The following is a 16874-nucleotide window of genomic DNA, read 5'->3' as shown; positions in this document are numbered from 1 at the left end:
AGCCGAAGTGAGCATCGTCAGAAACTCCTCAAAGAGCGGAAGGCAAAGCTGCGACGTGAGACTGAAGTCTTAAGCTGCTCGCTGGATGGAATGCACGCGCTACTCGAGGAATTGGATCCACAAACGTTAGCTCGACTACAAGCCGAACGCAGCTTGAACGGGGAGGACATTAAAGATGCCGAAGCCTAGCATCATGGCCCAGTTTGCCACTGAACGAGCAGTATGAACATCATTATAAACACTCAATTACCCCTCCTTTTTTGCCCCTTTAGTACCGGCAGCTGTCTCCGAACGCCGGTGAATCCTCTCTTCTCGGATACGGCGAACACGCTCACGCTTTTCCTCCATCTCTCGCTGATGTACTTTTTCCAGCTGCCGCTTTGAGTTTTCGCGCTGTTTTCGCGCAGATTCACGAATGCGTAGCTCCCGCTTCTTTTTGTCTTCTTTCAGCTTGAGCGCAGCCTCCCTCCTTTTTTCATAAGTTTCGACTTTGCCCTTACTTTTGCTATCACCTGACTGGTCCGCTCTGGATGCTGGTGATTTCCCTGTTTGGTCTGGGCTCGCAGCGACGCTACTCGGTGTAGAGCTTAACGAAATGAGCGGGGGTGGGGGGAAGTGTCCGTGCCCTCTAGCTGGTGTGTTTGGCCTCGGCTTTGGCGTATTTGAACCACTGTGCGAGCGAGAATGCGGTGGCGAAGGTGACGGCGGTCCACTCGAAGCGCTTTCATCTATTTCCGGCACTGGGGCGAGCTCCGTAAAGATATTCTCCGAGGATTCCGCTCGAGGAATCTGTCGCTTGTGCTTCTCTTCGCGTAATTTAGCCGCCTCTATCTGCAACGCGTGCACCTTGCGTAACCTTGCCTCCTCACACTCGCCCATATGCTGTTCCTGTATATCAAGCTTTTCCATTTCCTGATCTGGTTCGTGTTCGTGTTCCTGTTCCTTTTCCTGTTCAGGTTCTGGCCAATCTGTAGTGGTTTCCAGCTGTGGCATCTTTTCCTCCACCAACTCAGCCATGCGAGCAGTAGCATCCCCGCTGCTGCTATCCTCGCCTGCACTTGAGTTGCTCACTGTGTGCTCCTCCTCGCCACTCTCCTGGATCTTCATCTAGATGAAAGAACAGTCAGCAAATCAACACAATGCATCGCTCGGTGATACACACCTGCTCGGCAACTCGATGAAGCTTTTCTGCCACATCGCCCGGTAGGAAAATATACTCTCCGTCAATCTGCATGTTGTTATAGGCCTCCAAGATCAAGTCCTCCAGCGTATCGACCATTTCGTCGGCCTCCTCATCGCTCTCGGCTGGGGGCATATCTGAAGTGGCAACGATCACGAATGGCTCACTACACGGTGCAGTAAGTTGTGAAGCTTCACTCGGTTGCGTCTGTATACCTGGAGCAGCCGCTGCAGCGCCAGTCTCGGCATCGATTCCGTCCGCCATCGCTCCGACACTCGGAATAACAGAAGGTATTGCAGCATGGCATCCCCACGGCACCAGACCCCTTAAAACATAATAAATGCATCTATTCACTTTAAAAAATGGCTTCAAATCGCTAAATTCATACGGCCGCTTCTGCTTGAGCTTTTTCGAGCCGCATTTCGGTTAGTTCATCAACGGAGGCTGACGCCGCTGGCCGCTGTGAAGACCCGCCAAAAACTGGTTGCATGTAGGTGGTGTCAAAAGCTTGCCAGTTGCGGAAGAACGCACCGGTCAATGAATCGCCACGAGATCTCTCAGCAACGGGCGAATCAAGGTTCGGATCATCCTCGTCGTCACTTTCAACATCATGAAACTGTGGACGCGGAGTCAGGATCGGGATCTCGTCTCCGGTACCATCACGATTCTCTTTGGGTTGTTCTTCCTCCGGGAACGCTAAGGCACCACCATCAGCGTGGCGAGTGCTGCGCTGAACTAGCTGTGACACTGTGTCCTCAGACTCTGACGCAGTTGCAGAGCTCCTAACAGTGTCAGACTGGTCGAGGTGACTGTGATCTTTGTATTTGCCGGTGAGATGCAGGTTCATAAGCAACGGTCCCATTATACCGCCGATTACGATTGTAGTGATCAGGATCACCACAAGAGTTGTGGACTCAATTAGTCGGCGGTGTGACGCTCCATGAAGACCAACATAATTCCAATTCTTGGCCAGAGCGAAGGCCATAGAACCACGAAGACCTGCCATCCAAATGACACTCATGAACTTAACCGGGATTCGGTTCGGCGGAGACCGCAGCCAGTTGCAGAGACTTAGAAGCGGAAAAATATTGCAGAACCGAGCGGTTATGCAGGCCACAAGCGTCAGCCCAATGAAAGACCAATCGATATCGTCCACGCGAAGTGAAGCACCGGCATTCTCCTCACCGTGACCCGCGAAAATCATAACTACTGATGTACCCATGAACACGTACACAATATTTTCGCAAACAAATGCCAACGTATGCAGCAGGTGCGTAAAGGCATGCTGCGCCTCCCTCGACAACGTGTTGAAGTGGTAGTGCGCCGTCATGGTACCCGAGAAGAACAGTGCTACAATACCACTGAGCTTTAAACTGTCCGCCACGAAGTACGTTAGCAAGCTGAAAATCAAACACAGCGAGATCTCATAACTTGGGTAGTAGCGCAGGGTCGCGAAGAACTTGCGTTTAAGGAGAAAAGCTCCGGCTAGCGTAATAAGCGTGCTCACGATCAAAGACCCCACAAACATCCCGCCAGTGTTTAGCGCCACACGAAGCAGTTGCTTGGCACTGAAGTTACTATCCGGTTCCCACTTGTGCAGTGTCTGGTACAACGCAATCGCGACGGCATCGTTCATTACACTCTCTCCGAATACGAGGTTAAACAGTAGCGGTGGCACGTTGAGTTTATCAAAACAGCTCAGCGTTGCCACCGTGTCCACAGCACTGATCAGTGTACCAAATAAGAAGGCCTCCACCCACGACAGTTTGGTCACGATACCAGCAGTGCCTGCGAGGTACAGTACGCCGCCCGTAATTGTCGTGGCGATGACTGTGCCCAGCACGGCTGTGCTCATGATAGCCGGGAAATTCCGGAAGAAGACCGCACATTTGAGCGAGAAACCTCCTTCGTAGATGATCGGTGGCAGCAGCACATTGAAGAAAAGACTGTTGTCCAGGTTCAGGTGTGTGTGAAGCGCCGCATGCTTGCCTCCCATGATCATGAAGAGACCCACGAAGAGCCCAAACATGAGCGCGAAACTACTCTGAGATAAAACCATACATGAGTAGCGCCCCAGCATGTATGAAGCCATCACCAGCACGAACAGCATCAGCAGCAGCAGCACCGCGTCCTCCATGGTGATTATTTGTCTAACGTTTTAACCCTTGTTTGGGTGGGATTTTGGCTCTTAGTCTCTGACTTCTTCGATTGGCCGTCGCGGTATGCGACATGCTCATCTAGTCAGCAAAACTGGTCTGATTTGCTGAATTAAAGCACCTGAATTCAGTATGCATAATATATGTGTTTTACACCAACAAGCGAGAAGGTTGAAGTTGTTCCATCTCAGACAGCGCTTGGCGTCTGCATCTTGTCAGCCTCCGAATCGGTTGCCTCGTCGACTGGTAATGGGTTTGCAGGGGATCGATGACCACCGAACATTGGTTGCATGTAAGTCGTGTCAAAGGTCTGCCAATTGCGAATGAACGCGCCAGTCAGAGTCTCGGTACGGTGAGTCGTTGAGTCTCCGTTACGCTCGCCCTCGTCATCACTGTAGTCCTCGTCTCGGAACTGCGGTCGTGATGTGAACACGGGGTGTGCTTCCACCTCAGTCTCTTGCTCTCGCGTAGTAGTTTCCTCTGAAGGCCTTTGCGTGGTGTGCGCTTCTGGGGTCCTGGAATTCCGACGAAGCATGAAGTGACGAGTGCTGCGCTGCAACACTCGAGCACGATCCACCTCAGAGCTCGGTTCTCCATCAGCGTTCGGCTCAGGGTCAGATTGCCTCAATGCACTGTGGTGGTTGGTGAGACGAAGCTTGGAGAGGAGCGGGCCAGTAAGACCACCGATCACGATCGTGGTAAAGAGCACCACCACGAGAGTAGTAGATTCTACGAGGTGGCGATGGGAACCATAGCGACCAATGTAGTTCCAGTTCTTAGCGAGTGCAAATGCGATGGATCCACGAAGAGCAACGAACCACATCACGCTCATGTACTTGATTGGAATACGGTCGGAAGACTCCCGCGACCAATTGGAAAGCTTTAGAAGTGGGAAGACGTTGAAAAAGCGAGCCACTACGCATGCCACAAGCGTCAGACCAATGAAGTGCCAGTCGATATCATCTACCCGAAGAGCAGCACCCAAACTCTTCTCTGGATGACCGGAGAAAATCATTATCACCGACGTGCCCATGAATACATACACAACGTTCTCACACACAAACGAAATCGTGTGGAGCAAATGCGTAAATGCATGTCGAGCTTCACGTGACAACGCGTTGAAATGGTAGTGAGCGGTCATGGTTCCTGAGAAGAACAGCGCAACGATACCGCTCAGCTTTAGACTGTCAGCCACGTAATACGTCAGCAGACTAAAGATCAAACACAGACAGATCTCGTAGCTGGGGAAGAAATGTAACGACGAGAAAACCTTGCGCTTGAGCAGGAAGGCACCTGAAAGTGTGATCGCTGCACTCACAAGCAGCGACCCCAAGAACATCCAACTTGTGTTGACAACCACCCGCAGCAATTGCTTCCAGCTCAAATCAGTGCCGACGTCCCACTTGTGTAGCGTCTGGTACAGCGCAATTGCTACAGCATTGTTGATCACGCTCTCTCCAAAAACTAGGTTGAACAGGAGCGGTGGGACGTGGAGCTTATTAAAGCACGATAACGTAGCCACCGGGTCCACAGCATTAATCAGCGTACCAAAAAGCAGAGCCTCCACCCACGAGAGTCTCGTAACTAACTTCGATGCACCAGCGAGGTAAAGCACGCCGCCCGTAATAGTCGCAGCAATGACTGTGCCAACAACTGCCGTGCTCATGATAGCCGGGAAGTTCCGGAAGAATGCCTGTCGCTTGATAGAGAAGCCTCCTTCATAGATGATCGGTGGCATCAACACATTGAAGAAAAGACTGTTGTCCAGGTTCAGGTGTGTGTGTAGCGCCGCATGCTTGCCTCCCATGATCATGAAGAGACCCACGAAGAGCCCAAACAGGAGCGCGAAGCTGCTCTGGCTTAGAACCATACACGAGTAACGGTCCAGTACAAACGACGCCACTACCAGCACAAACAGCATGAGCAGCAACAGCACTGCATCCTCCATCGTGTCGGTTTCGTCATCAAGCTCGTGCTGCATTTTGAATAATTATGGGAAATGCGGTGCATGCACACAGGAAGCCGGAGCTACTATTACTAGTACTACAGTAGTACTATTTATCGACAAATCGTAGAAAGTTAGCGGTAAAATTAACCGGTTTGTATTTTTGGTATGTCTGTAGACGAAAGCCACGTCACTCTGCATTTTCGCATTTTTAGCGGTGTTCGAGCCTCGGGGCGCGTCGAATGCGGGCGCCTCCCTTCTTAAAGCGCAGTACACCCATTACAGCAGCCGCAATGCTGCAACCAAACCTATGCATACGTTGGTTGAGCAGGGTGGTATCGCATACAATCTGATCCAGACTAGTTCCTTACCAGGTCGCGGCGTATCCAGCATGCTTCTCAGGAGTCATGTAGAATTCCAGGTAAGAGGCAATATTCTTTCGGAGGGGGTTGCCCAGCGCGATTTCTCCAGTCTCGCCGTCAACCGCTGAGAGTACATCACATTTCGTTAAATGTGTGGAGTAAAGGCTCAGAGCAGCTTTAAACCTACCAAGGGCATCAACAATGACAGGCAAATCGGCTGAAGTAACGCCCATGGCATCTGCCATCTCTTCGTGGTCCAAGTAGAAGAATTGGCGATTCTCGGGATCGTTGTCAGGTGTAAAATTGTTTTTCTACATCCATGACGTGAGAACCGCGACTTTAGTCCGCCAATGAAAATACCCGTACGTACCACTTCACCGTGGCGAAGCACACCAACGAAAGACATTTTGCCATCTTCCTCCTTCTCATCACGTGCCATGTGCACGTCAAGGAGCTTGCGCGGTAGCCAACCTCGGTTCACGATCACCGATGTTCTATTCAACGTGGCAAGCTAGTATGAGCTTTGAATTCACACACACGCATCCCAAAATATTAAACTTCCTACCCATCTTCACGCTGTAACAGAGAATAAATGTAGCCGCCGGACTTTACCCTGGCCACTGAATCACTCGGGTCCGCAGGTGCCGAACGAGGATCTGCGAAGCCAATCACAACGTAAGATTAATATCCAATCAAGTCCACAACATCAGCGAACCTGACTCCTTACACAAGTAGAAGGTGCTTCCATGCTTGAAGTTACCCTCCAGATGAAGCTGTCGATACTCAATGTCGTCACTGCCTCAAACCGACCCAAATGCCAGAACTCGTGAGTTTAATGAACAATTTCAACACAATGCCAATGGCGTTCCATTCATCTCACATGTCACCGCTTGCTGTTGCGTCCTTAGGCAGCTCTCCAACAGACTCAGACAGCTCCTTTGTGCGCTCATTGATCAGATCCACTTTCCAGTAGTAGCGCTCGGTCTGCAGTTCAAATCCATGAAAGAACCGAGCCTTCAGCACTATTATAACAGCCACCATACCAAATACCATACCTGCCATGTACCAAGATAGGCGGTCGTCACGGCCTAACACCGAAAAGGCAATACCAGTAGAGTCGATAATTCAGAATAATAATTCTGAACCCCAATCGAAACGTGTGAACGCACCACAGCGCCAAAGAATGCCATGCCAGCATATCGGGAAAAATTGCTTTCACTACCGCTTGAACCTTCGGGCTTGGTCTGCGACACAGATGCCGTGAAGCGTCTCGAGCTCGCCGATAAACGCGGCACAGTACGCAGCACTTGTCGCCCTAGCATTCTCCAACTCTAAAAACAGAGGAGCTTTTATAAAACGACCAATAGTCATGTGTGCTTCTCTTTTTCAGCCAATCGGTATTGCGGTGATGCCAATCATACACTCGACCAACAACGCCAATATGGCCGAAGGACACGTGCTGGGCAACTTCCATGCGTACTACAGCTTCAACCCGGTACACGAGCGCTTGCGATTCATGGACGTCCAGACGGCCAATGCCCTGAGACGCACGCTGCTCGTGAAGAAATCAGCTGATGCTATGAGCGAAGCGACGTGTACAGTGCTGGACGTTGGCTGCAATGAAGGGGACCTGACCATCGGCCTCTACGACGCATTGAACGGACGTGCAACGCTTGTCGATGCCAACCAGATCGACGATGTGGCCAATTTTGACCTCAACAACATCAGTACGCTCAATGAACTCATACAAAAGGACAAAAAGCAGGTGGAATACTTGATTCAGGACCAGGGCGAAACCAGTCACCGCCGACGCTATGTGTGCAAGCTGCAGATTGACGGCAAGAGGATGGGTTATGGAGAAGGCGTGTCGAAAAAAGTAGCCAAGGCCAAAGCAGCCGAAGTTGCTCTGCGCACATTGGATGTTACGGACGGCAAGAAACTCGAAAAGGATATTTCTGCCGGTGAAAAGTCTGTCCCCGAACAATTTCCACTAACGAAAGAGGAACTGGCGGTGAGAAAGCCGCTTATGGCTCTCGGTGTGGATATTGACGAGGTGCTGATTGAACGCGCTGCTAAAAAGTCGGTGCAGCTAACAGAGGGGGATGCAGTGCAGTTCCGCCACGTTGATGCTATGACCAACAAGTTTAGCAAGGAAATCGCACCTTTCTTGGAGCTGGCGCAGCGCGCGCCAGCGGAACGTAAGTTCGACCTTATCACTTGCTTTAGCGTGACGATGTGGATTCATTTGAATAACGGAGACGACGGACTTTGGAAGTTCCTCGAGACGGTCAGTGACATGACCGAGCATCTTATCATCGAGCCGCAGACGTGGAAATGCTATCGGTAGGTGACAGGGTATGGGGTATATGCTTTGCAAGGTTGTACACGCTGCTAATTTGTCATTATGTTTTTTTAATGTGATGTATAGCAACGCGCAGAAGCGATTGACTCGCATGCGCGTCGACGTGCCCCAGTCATTCCGTGAGATCAAGGTGCGCACGGACGTCGTGGAGAAGATAGATGCATTTCTACTTGCTGCAGGCCGGTTCCGCTACAAGGCTCAGTTGGGCAAGACTAACTGGTCGCGAAATGTCGTGCTCTACAGCCGCAAGACTGTGGCCGGGATCAAATACGCCTCATGAGGAACTTTCAGAGGTCGGCTTTTTACGCAGGATGGCAATGAAGCCTTCGTAACCAGCGTGTATATATCTCATCCGACCGATTTCTCACCAGTGGTCAGATTCGACGGCTTTGTTTTGCATTAAGGTAAGCAGCAAGCCTGCTCATTTCCGAACTAGGTGAAATGGTAGAAGTGCCAAATTCCGGCGATGTTGTGTACGCTCTAGCCACGGTGCTGGCCGTGGTGTTTGTCGTCCGTATTCGCCGTATGTACTCGATCTTGTGGCCGTTATCGCATGGCACTGGGACTTGCGATTACTTACTTGTTACAAAATTTCGGTCACTCCGCCTTCGACAGTTTGCTGTTGACAGCTACCGCATCTCCTGGGACCTGCCAATTTTTTGACGAAGCCTCATAAATGTAGCAGGAAGTTACATGTACACTTGTATTAATGCTACTACAAGTAGTACATGTGAGTCCATACGGCGCGTGAAATGATCGCGAGCCATGGCGCTGCAATTGACTCTAACGAAATGTATGTGTTGTATGCTTGGCGCTATTCGTAATGCTTCTTGGTGCTGTTGGGGTAACTCTGCTCTCTGATCGCCAACGTTGTCTACCACTTCTCGCCGGCACGTCCACTACAATTTAGGGCGGTGGCAAGTACCTCCATGCCCCTAACAGTACCGCTGGGCTGCATGCTTGCTTACCCAGTGTAGTGCCGTGCCGGACCTGCGGTTTTCAGAAGGCTGCGCCATTGTTCATCATTTAACATTTAGAATTTGAGCAAGAAATCTACGTCTTGAAAAATTCAAGATTCACGGCGAATCGCTTCCTTCACCATAGATGGAGCCCCTGAACGTGCAGCAAGAACAAGAGGCTGTTGGACTCTGAGGGTAATGTATCCGGTAAGATCCCGCGGTTTAATCGCCTGGAAGCATTCAAATTTTGCTGCGAGATCTATTTTGTTAGCTGACAACATCAGCGTTTGAAACCGTTACATATGTACATAATATGTCATACCGGTATTATGATGCGTAAGGTGTCAAAAGTCGCAATACCACATAAAGCAGGCGCATTTGGCATTGTGTTTACAGTTTGGTGTACTCTTTGTTTTTCAAACACGTATTATCCGAGGTTATTTTAAAAATAAGTTTGTAAATAGGCTATTTATTTAGTACTGTTTTCTCAAAGTTGATAAAACGCAAGTGCAATATACAGTATGACAGTGGTAAAGTAGGCGCGTCCTAATCTCGAATCATCATGGCGGAGCAAATATCGGTAGTGCAACTTTCGGTCTCGCCACTTGTCTAAAAAATTGGAATGGAGCGTCATTTTCGATCTGATCATTGTCCTGCGTAGCGCCATGGACGCCACTGAGCTGTTTAGTGTGGCACACGACACGCTGACCCGCACGGTGCTGCGAGTGCGTAACGGCGAGCAGCGCGCGGCCTCAGCAACGCTGCTGAGCCCAGATGTTGTCCAGGCCGTGGTGTTGCTGCTCGCCATGACGCTGTTGCCCGTGTTGGTACGCGTGCGGATCCTCTACACATTCTGCTGGGTAGGTTTCACCGTGTTGGCGCACGTTACCGAGTCGGAAGCAGCGCTGGGCATGGCCACGTCACTAGGTCTCACCATCATGATGGGATGGTACTCGCTGCGCATGCTCGACCGCACCACGTTCATGGGCATCCTGCAAGGCTGGTTCGGATTCCTGAGTAAGTACTGGCCACTCCGACTCCTGGCCAACTCCGTCGACCTTCTGCTGCACATGGGTGTACCGCTTACTCTAGCTTTCTGCTACTTGCCGCTGGTACGGATCTGGATGACACTCCCAATCTTAATGTACGTCGTGTTAGCTTTGTGGTCTGAGAGCTGTGCGTTTATACCTTTCTGACTGTTTTGCATACAGCTTCTCTCAACTCTGGATTAAGCTGGTCGCTGATGGAGACCTTTGTCTTTCTGGCAACGACGTTTACCACATCTATCCTCCTCGCCCGAAGTCGTTCTGGCTGGCGGCTCGGAAGATCGAGCTCATCTACAACTTTACCGTGCCGACATTTTGTGTGCTCGCCTACCAAGCAGGCTTTCACGAGTTTGTCGTCAACTGCTTGCTCAAACCGAGCTTGTAAATCTTGCAGCCTTCACCTCGCCAGAAGCTAGACAGTACATATGAGTCCCCCATAAATTTTATACCTGTACAAAAGAATCGCTGAGATCATGAGTGTTCTGGTAAAGCTCACTTCGTTCAGGCAGCGATGCGGCGTAAATGAAGTACCGGTACAGTAGTAACTACAGATACATGTATCGTGCAGTCATCATTCGAACAGTTAAAATGATATCCTTAGGTAGCCGGTCAGCACAGTGTGTAAAACCGGTGAATCTTTGGATATCGACATTGCACTAATCTGGTGATGCCACTTTCGACAAAGAGTTCTGATGGACACACTGTTGGGTTGGGGGACGCTAAGCCGCGCCAACCACGACACCGTACAGGTAGACAGTCAAATGGATGCCGCGCTGGATGTCGCGTTGCTCTTCAGCGTTGTGATGCTGCCCCCACTTGTGAGAATTCGCACTATGTACACCAACTGCTGGTTTGTCTTCACCTTGATCGCACATCTACTGGCATCCGAGGCAGCACTGGGTATTGCCACATCCATGGGCATCACTATCATGGTAGGCTGGTACTCTTTGCGCGTGTTTGACCGGTACGCGTTCACGGCCATCCTTAACGGCTGGCTCGGAGTCTGGGCCAGCTCACCATTGCTCGGCTTCGCGGCGCGTGTCGGTGACATCATGCTACACCTGCTCGTGCCGATGCTGCTAGTCTCGTGCTACCTCCCTCTCGTCCGCGTGTGGATGAGTGTGCCTGCGTTAATGTAGGATATTTTTCGACGCTCCTGACTTCGTGTTGAGCTCTGGTGCTGACAGATTTCTGTTTTGAAACGTGTATTGAGCAGATCATCGCGACTTTGGAGCCATTTTGTAGTGGGCGGCGGGGTTTTTCCCAAGGCTGATCACATCTACCGCTTCTCGCCACCGCGCTCACAGCGCTTTTGGAACGCAGCGTACAAGATGGAGCTCCTGCTAAACCTGCTCGTCCCGCTCTTCTGCGTCCTGGCACATCAGGTATTAAACTGAAATGTACATACCTCACGCTTGCGCTTTCTGCTCAGATAAGTAGACACCATTGTTGTGTCTTAAGTTCTGGGTACGCGTCTAAAGTCCCGTTCTAATATCATAGTTGTGCGCTTTATGGTATTTGGTGTTGATGCTGCGGCAGAGATCGTTTTGGGTGTATGTCGCTACGGCGATCGCAGGGGCAATTCTGTTTTGCCTTCAGCTGATCCGCTCGCTGTCGTTGCCTAGATTGCGTCGGAACGCGAAGACGATCATGTGCCGTTTACTGTCCAGCGGTGGTATTAGACCCAATGTGGTAGGTGTTCATTTCTGTCTTAGCAAGTTGATTATTACTTACTCATGGTGCAGGACTTCATTGTCCGAGATGACTCTTTTTGGCTGGATTGGATGAGCGAGGGGCTTGTAGCAATTGGCGAATCTTACGTTGGCTGTCTGTGGGCGACAAACTCCGCTCGAACTTTGGACGAAGTGGTCGCTAGCCTGCTTACCATTCCGATGGAGGGCAGACAAGAGATGTACCGATCCTGGAGCGCTCGTTTTGTGGCACTGGCAGCGAGGCTGTTCAACTATCCTCCGTCTTCAATGGGGCTCGTTGTTGGTGCAGTCTCGGAGCAGTTTGATCTCTGTCCCGAATTCCGACAGGCGTACATGGACCGGTACTTCCATCAAGGCTTTGGTATTTGGTCAGCAGGGACAACAACCATCGACGCTGCACAAACCAACAAGCTTGCCAATTTGGACCAGCAGCTAGACATTCAGGTAGGCGCATGATCAATTGGCTTTTTGGTCGTCTAAGCTCATCTCTTACTTTCTTTAGACTGGCCAAACCGTCTTGGACATCAGCATCGGGTCGTGGGGAGGGGTGGGCTGCTTCCTCGCTCAGCAGCACCCTGATGTTACCGTAGTATCCGTGCTGTCGTCGGTCCAAGAGCTCGCACGCGCCAAGAAATTCGCCCGTGAACTTGAAGTCTTTGATCAAACGGAGTTCGTGCTCGCTGAGACGCCTGAAAAGCTACTTACACTTTTGAGTGGCTTCCGTGCTTCAATGTTTGACCGCATCACGCTGTGTGGTGTAATGGAAACCATACCAGATGTGCAGCGAACTCGATTCCTGCGAACACTGAAGCGCATCCAGACCGCGAATGGAACGACGGTGCTTGAGTTTAGCGCCTGCACAGCCGCGCACATGGCGACTCACGCTTGGACCAACAAATACGTACACACCGCGTACCCTTGCTACGCCATTACTCTGCCGTTTATGCGTCGATTAGCTGGCGAGACGGGCTTCACACTTCGAGACACGCTTGGCTACTCGGATCACTACAAACGCACGTTCCTCGAGTGGAACCGTCGATTCCAAGCACAATGGGGTCACGACTCAGCACCTAATAGAGTTGGCCAAGCCCTGACAATGGTCCAAATGACTCAATTGCAGCACATGCCGTCGCTGCCCGAGTCCTTTAAACGCACATGGGGGTTCTACCTGTTGCATTGTGCTGCTTGCTATCAGTCTGGTGCTCTGCAAGTGTTCCAGATCAGAATGGGTTAAACTACAGAATTAGGATTAAACAAATCTAAATTTGTCCAGAAAAAACATTTTAGAAGATCTAAATTAAAACGTTCGAGTATGACAACCACGAGCGAAGGGTCTGACGAGGACGCGGAGTGGGAAAAGCACGTGGATGAGGCCACCGGATCCATGGACTACTACAATGCCCGCACAGACGAGTCCTCGTGGGAGGTCCCTGCCGGCTTTAATTCTCCGCAGAAGGAAGATGCGAGCCAGGATAAGGCCCCAAAGTGGCTCGAGTTCGTGGACGATGAGTCTGGAGCCACCTACTATTTCGACAAGATGAGCGGCACCAGCCGATGGGACAAACCAGATGACTTCATACCAGAACAAGAAAGTAGAGATCAGGAGAAATATAAAAAAACTGAGAAGCAGGAAGAGGAGTCCGAAGCACCAGAGCAGGAACCTCAAGAGGAGAAGGAAGAGGAATCTACAGGTGACAATGATGGAAGTGATGAAAAGAAGACAAAGGATGCTTTGGAGGATAATGCTGCTGATGCTAAGGCCCAACATTGGGTCAAGTACGTGGACGCTGCGAGTAACAAGCCATACTTCCACGATGCCAGCACAGGGAAGACGCAGTGGGAGGAACCCGAGGACTTTGAAGAGCCAGCAACCCCCGTGGGTACCCAGGTCTCCGCTGAGTATCATGCTCATCTTAAACGAATGCAGACGGAACACTTGGCTCGAGTGACCCAGCAAGTACTGGACCCTTCAGGCAACCTCAGCAAGCTTAATGCCATTTTGAGCGGCATTGATAGTAGCGCTCCTTCTACGACGGCTATTGTTGATGGAGAGGGCGATGCTGCTACCACGCGAACAGCAAAAGCGGCGTGGCAGCAACATGTCGACGCGCAGACGCAGCGATACTACTACCACAATGTGGTTACAGGGGTGACCCAGTGGAACAAGCCCAATGCACCAGTTGTCTCGGGGGTACGCTCAATCATTTTACTTAACAGTGTTTGGTGCGCTTATACTGTTTGTGCGTGCTCACTATTATATATAGTTGGCGAAGTGGATACCTCCTGAAGTTCCTGAGTTAGATTCGAGTGGCCCAAGTCAGAAGACAGTTTCTGGCGTGAACTACGTCGCACAGGCGAAGTTTAATCGGCTTACCGGCAAATACGAGCAACTCGGGGGTGATGAATATTGGCAAAGCGCAGGAATGGCATCCGATCGTGCTGGGCGGCAAATGAGCCACTTCTTCGACATGAGTGAGCTAGAGAAAAACCGCGAGGAAGCACGACGCAGGAAGGAGCAGTTGAAGCGCAAAAACATCGACTGGAAGAAAATAACAGCCGAGAAAAAAGCTAAGAAGCAGAAGCAGAGGAACGAGTGGCTTTACACTGATTAACAATGAAAATGTCCTGAAAAGCTAACGTTGTTGCAAGCACTACTTGTAATTAATCCGTTCATACCGGTATTCCCAGTCATATTGTTTTAAGGTGGAGATGCTTCTAGTACGAAGCATTCAGTTTTGCTGCTGTACTATAGTTCGAAGTATATAAGTATTTGAGGTACTACCATACCGGTAAAAATCGAAAAAATGTTCACAATATCGATTACAAACAATTCGGCACCTCGAAGCATACTTTTGTTAGCAATTATCCAGGAAGTACAGAACGGTTCTTTGCTTAAGCAATTGCTCTATAGGCCCGGATACAGGCCAAGGAAACCAGGAGTTTGCTCACCCTTCACTTCACCGAAGTACAGTGAAAATGTCTGGTGCCACTGCTCCACACTCGCACGGTCCGCCATGAACTTTGGGAACTCATCCACATTAGCCTGGCGAATCTCCCAGGGGTGGCTTGAACCGCTGTTTGGTGTCAGGTCCACACGAACGTTCTCGGGCAGGATTGTCTTCTGCACCTCCTCCGAGATGGCCCAGTTCATGAAGAGCTTTGCGGCTGCTGGGTACTTGGCCTTACTCAAGATGGCGATGCCCTGACCCCATGCCAGATATTCGTTGCCGCCGTCCGTAACAAACGTGACGTTGGGTGTACCCTGCGAGTAAGTGCCGACACCGATGACTTTGTCCTTGGCCGTAACGAGATCGCTGGCCGTATTGGAACCGCGGCGGAACGTGACATTCTGGTTGGCGAAGTCCTCGACCCAATTCCAGCCGTACTTCTCCACATAACGTGCGTACAGGAAGAGTACGGCATCGTCGTCGTTAGGGTAGGTCGAGGCGATCTTGCCGCCCCACTGCGGATCCACGAGGTCAGCGGGTGACTTGGGCGCTGCGAGACCACCCAGCGAAGTTTCGTCGTACAGGAAGCTGAAGGTGAACATCATGTAGGCCATGTAGGCGCCACGTTGGTCCCGGAAGCCATCGTAGATTTGCGAGAAGTTGGCGGGCTTGTATTCCAGCAGCTTGCCCTCTTGTGCCGAGCGAGGGAAGTCCTGCAGTGTCTGCAACGCCACAATATCAGGCACCAGCTTGTCGTTTTCGAGCTGGTTGTCGATGCGTACGTTGTGGTACTTGCTGTAGTCGACAATAAGCGTGAATTTGATTTTCGGGAAGACCTTGATGAAGGCATCATGCAACGCGTCTTGCTGCGACGAGAAGTCCCCGCCGTGGTATAAGACGAGGTTGCCTCCTTCGGCGATGGCGTCGGCATAGAGCTCGTCGAGGGTCTTGGTCTCTTCCTGAACGGCGAGACTAGTGGACGCAAGCAGCGCATAACAGGCAGTGGCAAGTTGTGCAAATAGCTTCATGGCAAAAAGATTTGTAAAAGTTTAGCTGGTGACTTGAGCGGATGCCTGTAAATCGGAGAATGAGGATAGCAGCAGACAGAATTCGCGAAAGGGGTCAGTCAGCTCAATTTACATGCTGGATCACGTCGCAGTTCAGTGTAGTGATTACTAGAAGTAATTAGTAAACTTCGATGCAATTATGTATGGGTGTGCTAGCTCGAAAAGTCCCATGCAGCTTCAGCTGAAGTAACTACAGTGGGACAAAGATGGGGCGATACTGATAACGTGGCACAAGCTTGCGTATCGAGATGATTGCGCAGGCAAGACGGTAATCATTGATTATGCGCGTTTGCCGACCAAAAAAAACCTTTATTATAAGGGCCATCATAAAAAATGCTTGGCTTTCGCACTACAGAAGATAAGGATGAGTTTGGTACAAGTACACGCTTTGCGAGGTTTTTGGAAGACCATTATTATCTCTTTTTCGTCGGAAAGGCTACTGGTTTCTTCGTCTTGGTCAGAATGCATTGCAGCATGTTACCAGTACCACCTTCAAGCAGTGCAGTGAACGATTCTTCGTAGATGGAGTCGTGAGAGACAATTGATCATTAGGGGCAAAAGTACTATAAAGGGAGGGGGGTGTTTAAGGGAGGGGCACAATTATAGGTTGTACAGTACTGTAGTTTTAGGGTGACACCGGGCAGCGAGTACAAATAGAATGCATCGGCTTGTGGAGAGTTTGATTTTTACAAATAAAAGCAACCGATTTCTGGATACCGGCAAGCAAAAGGATGTCCAGCTGTCAGCTGGCAAAAGCTCTGTATTTCGTAGATTTAATCCCCATAAATACATGGAGCGATGTATTTCCTTAAGCTCACAGACCTGGGTGAAGACCAAGGATGCCCGGCGTAGGATCGCCCTGCACTTAACCAAAGTACAGAGCGAACGTCTGCTTCCATTGTTCAACTTTGGCGCGGTCCTCCATAAACTCCGGAAAAGCTGCCATGTTGGCTTCCGGGATGTTCCAAGGGTGAGTGGTGTTGATGTCAGCACGCACCGTCATCGAAATCAGCGTTTCTTGCACCTCCTTCGACACGGCCCAGTTCATGAACAGTTTTGCTGCAGCAGGGTGCTTGGCCATCGAGAGAATGCCAACGCGTTGCCCCCAGCTCAGGTAATCCGTACCATTGGCTCCAA

At 50.6% G+C, this 16874-nt stretch overlaps 9 protein-coding genes across 9 annotated transcripts; 4 read left to right on the top strand and 5 right to left on the bottom strand.

Moving 5' to 3' along the window:
- Window positions 1–246: 246 nt before the first annotated feature.
- Window positions 247–1315, bottom strand: PITG_03266 (uncharacterized protein; the record flags this gene model as incomplete). Its single annotated transcript, XM_002906295.1, has 2 exons — window positions 247–1107; window positions 1163–1315. The coding sequence occupies 2 exons, from the start codon at window positions 1313–1315 to the stop codon at window positions 247–249; spliced, it is 1014 nt and encodes a 337-aa protein (XP_002906341.1).
- Window positions 1316–1562: 247 nt separating this feature from the next.
- Window positions 1563–3317, bottom strand: PITG_03265 (Monovalent Cation:Proton Antiporter-1 (CPA1) Family; the record flags this gene model as incomplete). The annotated part of the gene is made up of 1 exon (XM_002906294.1): window positions 1563–3317. The coding sequence occupies one exon, from the start codon at window positions 3315–3317 to the stop codon at window positions 1563–1565; it is 1755 nt and encodes a 584-aa protein (XP_002906340.1).
- A 206-nt stretch (window positions 3318–3523) lies between these two features.
- Window positions 3524–5284, bottom strand: PITG_03264 (Monovalent Cation:Proton Antiporter-1 (CPA1) Family; the record flags this gene model as incomplete). Its single annotated transcript, XM_002906293.1, has 3 exons — window positions 3524–3796; window positions 3865–3884; window positions 3970–5284. The coding sequence occupies 3 exons, from the start codon at window positions 5282–5284 to the stop codon at window positions 3524–3526; spliced, it is 1608 nt and encodes a 535-aa protein (XP_002906339.1).
- A 208-nt stretch (window positions 5285–5492) lies between these two features.
- PITG_03263 (uncharacterized protein) lies at window positions 5493–6972 on the bottom strand (the record flags this gene model as incomplete). Its single annotated transcript, XM_002906292.1, has 9 exons — window positions 5493–5589; window positions 5653–5767; window positions 5831–5954; window positions 6014–6137; window positions 6209–6299; window positions 6371–6438; window positions 6524–6627; window positions 6699–6731; window positions 6813–6972. 9 exons carry the CDS (start codon window positions 6831–6833, stop codon window positions 5493–5495), a joined length of 777 nt encoding a protein of 258 aa, XP_002906338.1.
- Window positions 6973–7084: 112 nt separating this feature from the next.
- On the top strand, window positions 7085–8285 carry PITG_03262 (double stranded RNA binding, putative; the record flags this gene model as incomplete). Its single annotated transcript, XM_002906291.1, has 2 exons — window positions 7085–7986; window positions 8072–8285. 2 exons carry the CDS (start codon window positions 7085–7087, stop codon window positions 8283–8285), a joined length of 1116 nt encoding a protein of 371 aa, XP_002906337.1.
- Window positions 8286–9629: 1344 nt separating this feature from the next.
- On the top strand, window positions 9630–10395 carry PITG_03261 (uncharacterized protein; the record flags this gene model as incomplete). Its single annotated transcript, XM_002906290.1, has 2 exons — window positions 9630–10108; window positions 10176–10395. 2 exons carry the CDS (start codon window positions 9630–9632, stop codon window positions 10393–10395), a joined length of 699 nt encoding a protein of 232 aa, XP_002906336.1.
- Window positions 10396–10702: 307 nt separating this feature from the next.
- Window positions 10703–13001, top strand: PITG_03260 (uncharacterized protein; the record flags this gene model as incomplete). Its single annotated transcript, XM_002906289.1, has 5 exons — window positions 10703–11145; window positions 11227–11395; window positions 11550–11702; window positions 11756–12166; window positions 12225–13001. 5 exons carry the CDS (start codon window positions 10703–10705, stop codon window positions 12954–12956), a joined length of 1908 nt encoding a protein of 635 aa, XP_002906335.1.
- Window positions 13002–13034: 33 nt separating this feature from the next.
- Window positions 13035–14334, top strand: PITG_03259 (uncharacterized protein; the record flags this gene model as incomplete). The annotated part of the gene is made up of 3 exons (XM_002906288.1): window positions 13035–13360; window positions 13430–13913; window positions 13987–14334. 3 exons carry the CDS (start codon window positions 13035–13037, stop codon window positions 14332–14334), a joined length of 1158 nt encoding a protein of 385 aa, XP_002906334.1.
- Window positions 14335–14627: 293 nt separating this feature from the next.
- PITG_03258 (ATP-binding Cassette (ABC) Superfamily) lies at window positions 14628–15698 on the bottom strand (the record flags this gene model as incomplete). Its single annotated transcript, XM_002906287.1, has 1 exon — window positions 14628–15698. One exon carries the CDS (start codon window positions 15696–15698, stop codon window positions 14628–14630), a length of 1071 nt encoding a protein of 356 aa, XP_002906333.1.
- Between the last annotated feature and the right edge of the window lie 1176 nt (window positions 15699–16874).

Source organism: Phytophthora infestans, genomic scaffold (assembly GCF_000142945.1).
Source record: "Phytophthora infestans T30-4 supercont1.4 genomic scaffold, whole genome shotgun sequence".
In the NCBI taxonomy this organism is placed as follows: Eukaryota; Oomycota; class Peronosporomycetes; order Peronosporales; family Peronosporaceae; genus Phytophthora; species Phytophthora infestans.
Note: the sequence above shows the minus strand (reverse complement) of the source record. Positions and strands in the feature narration are given on the sequence as shown.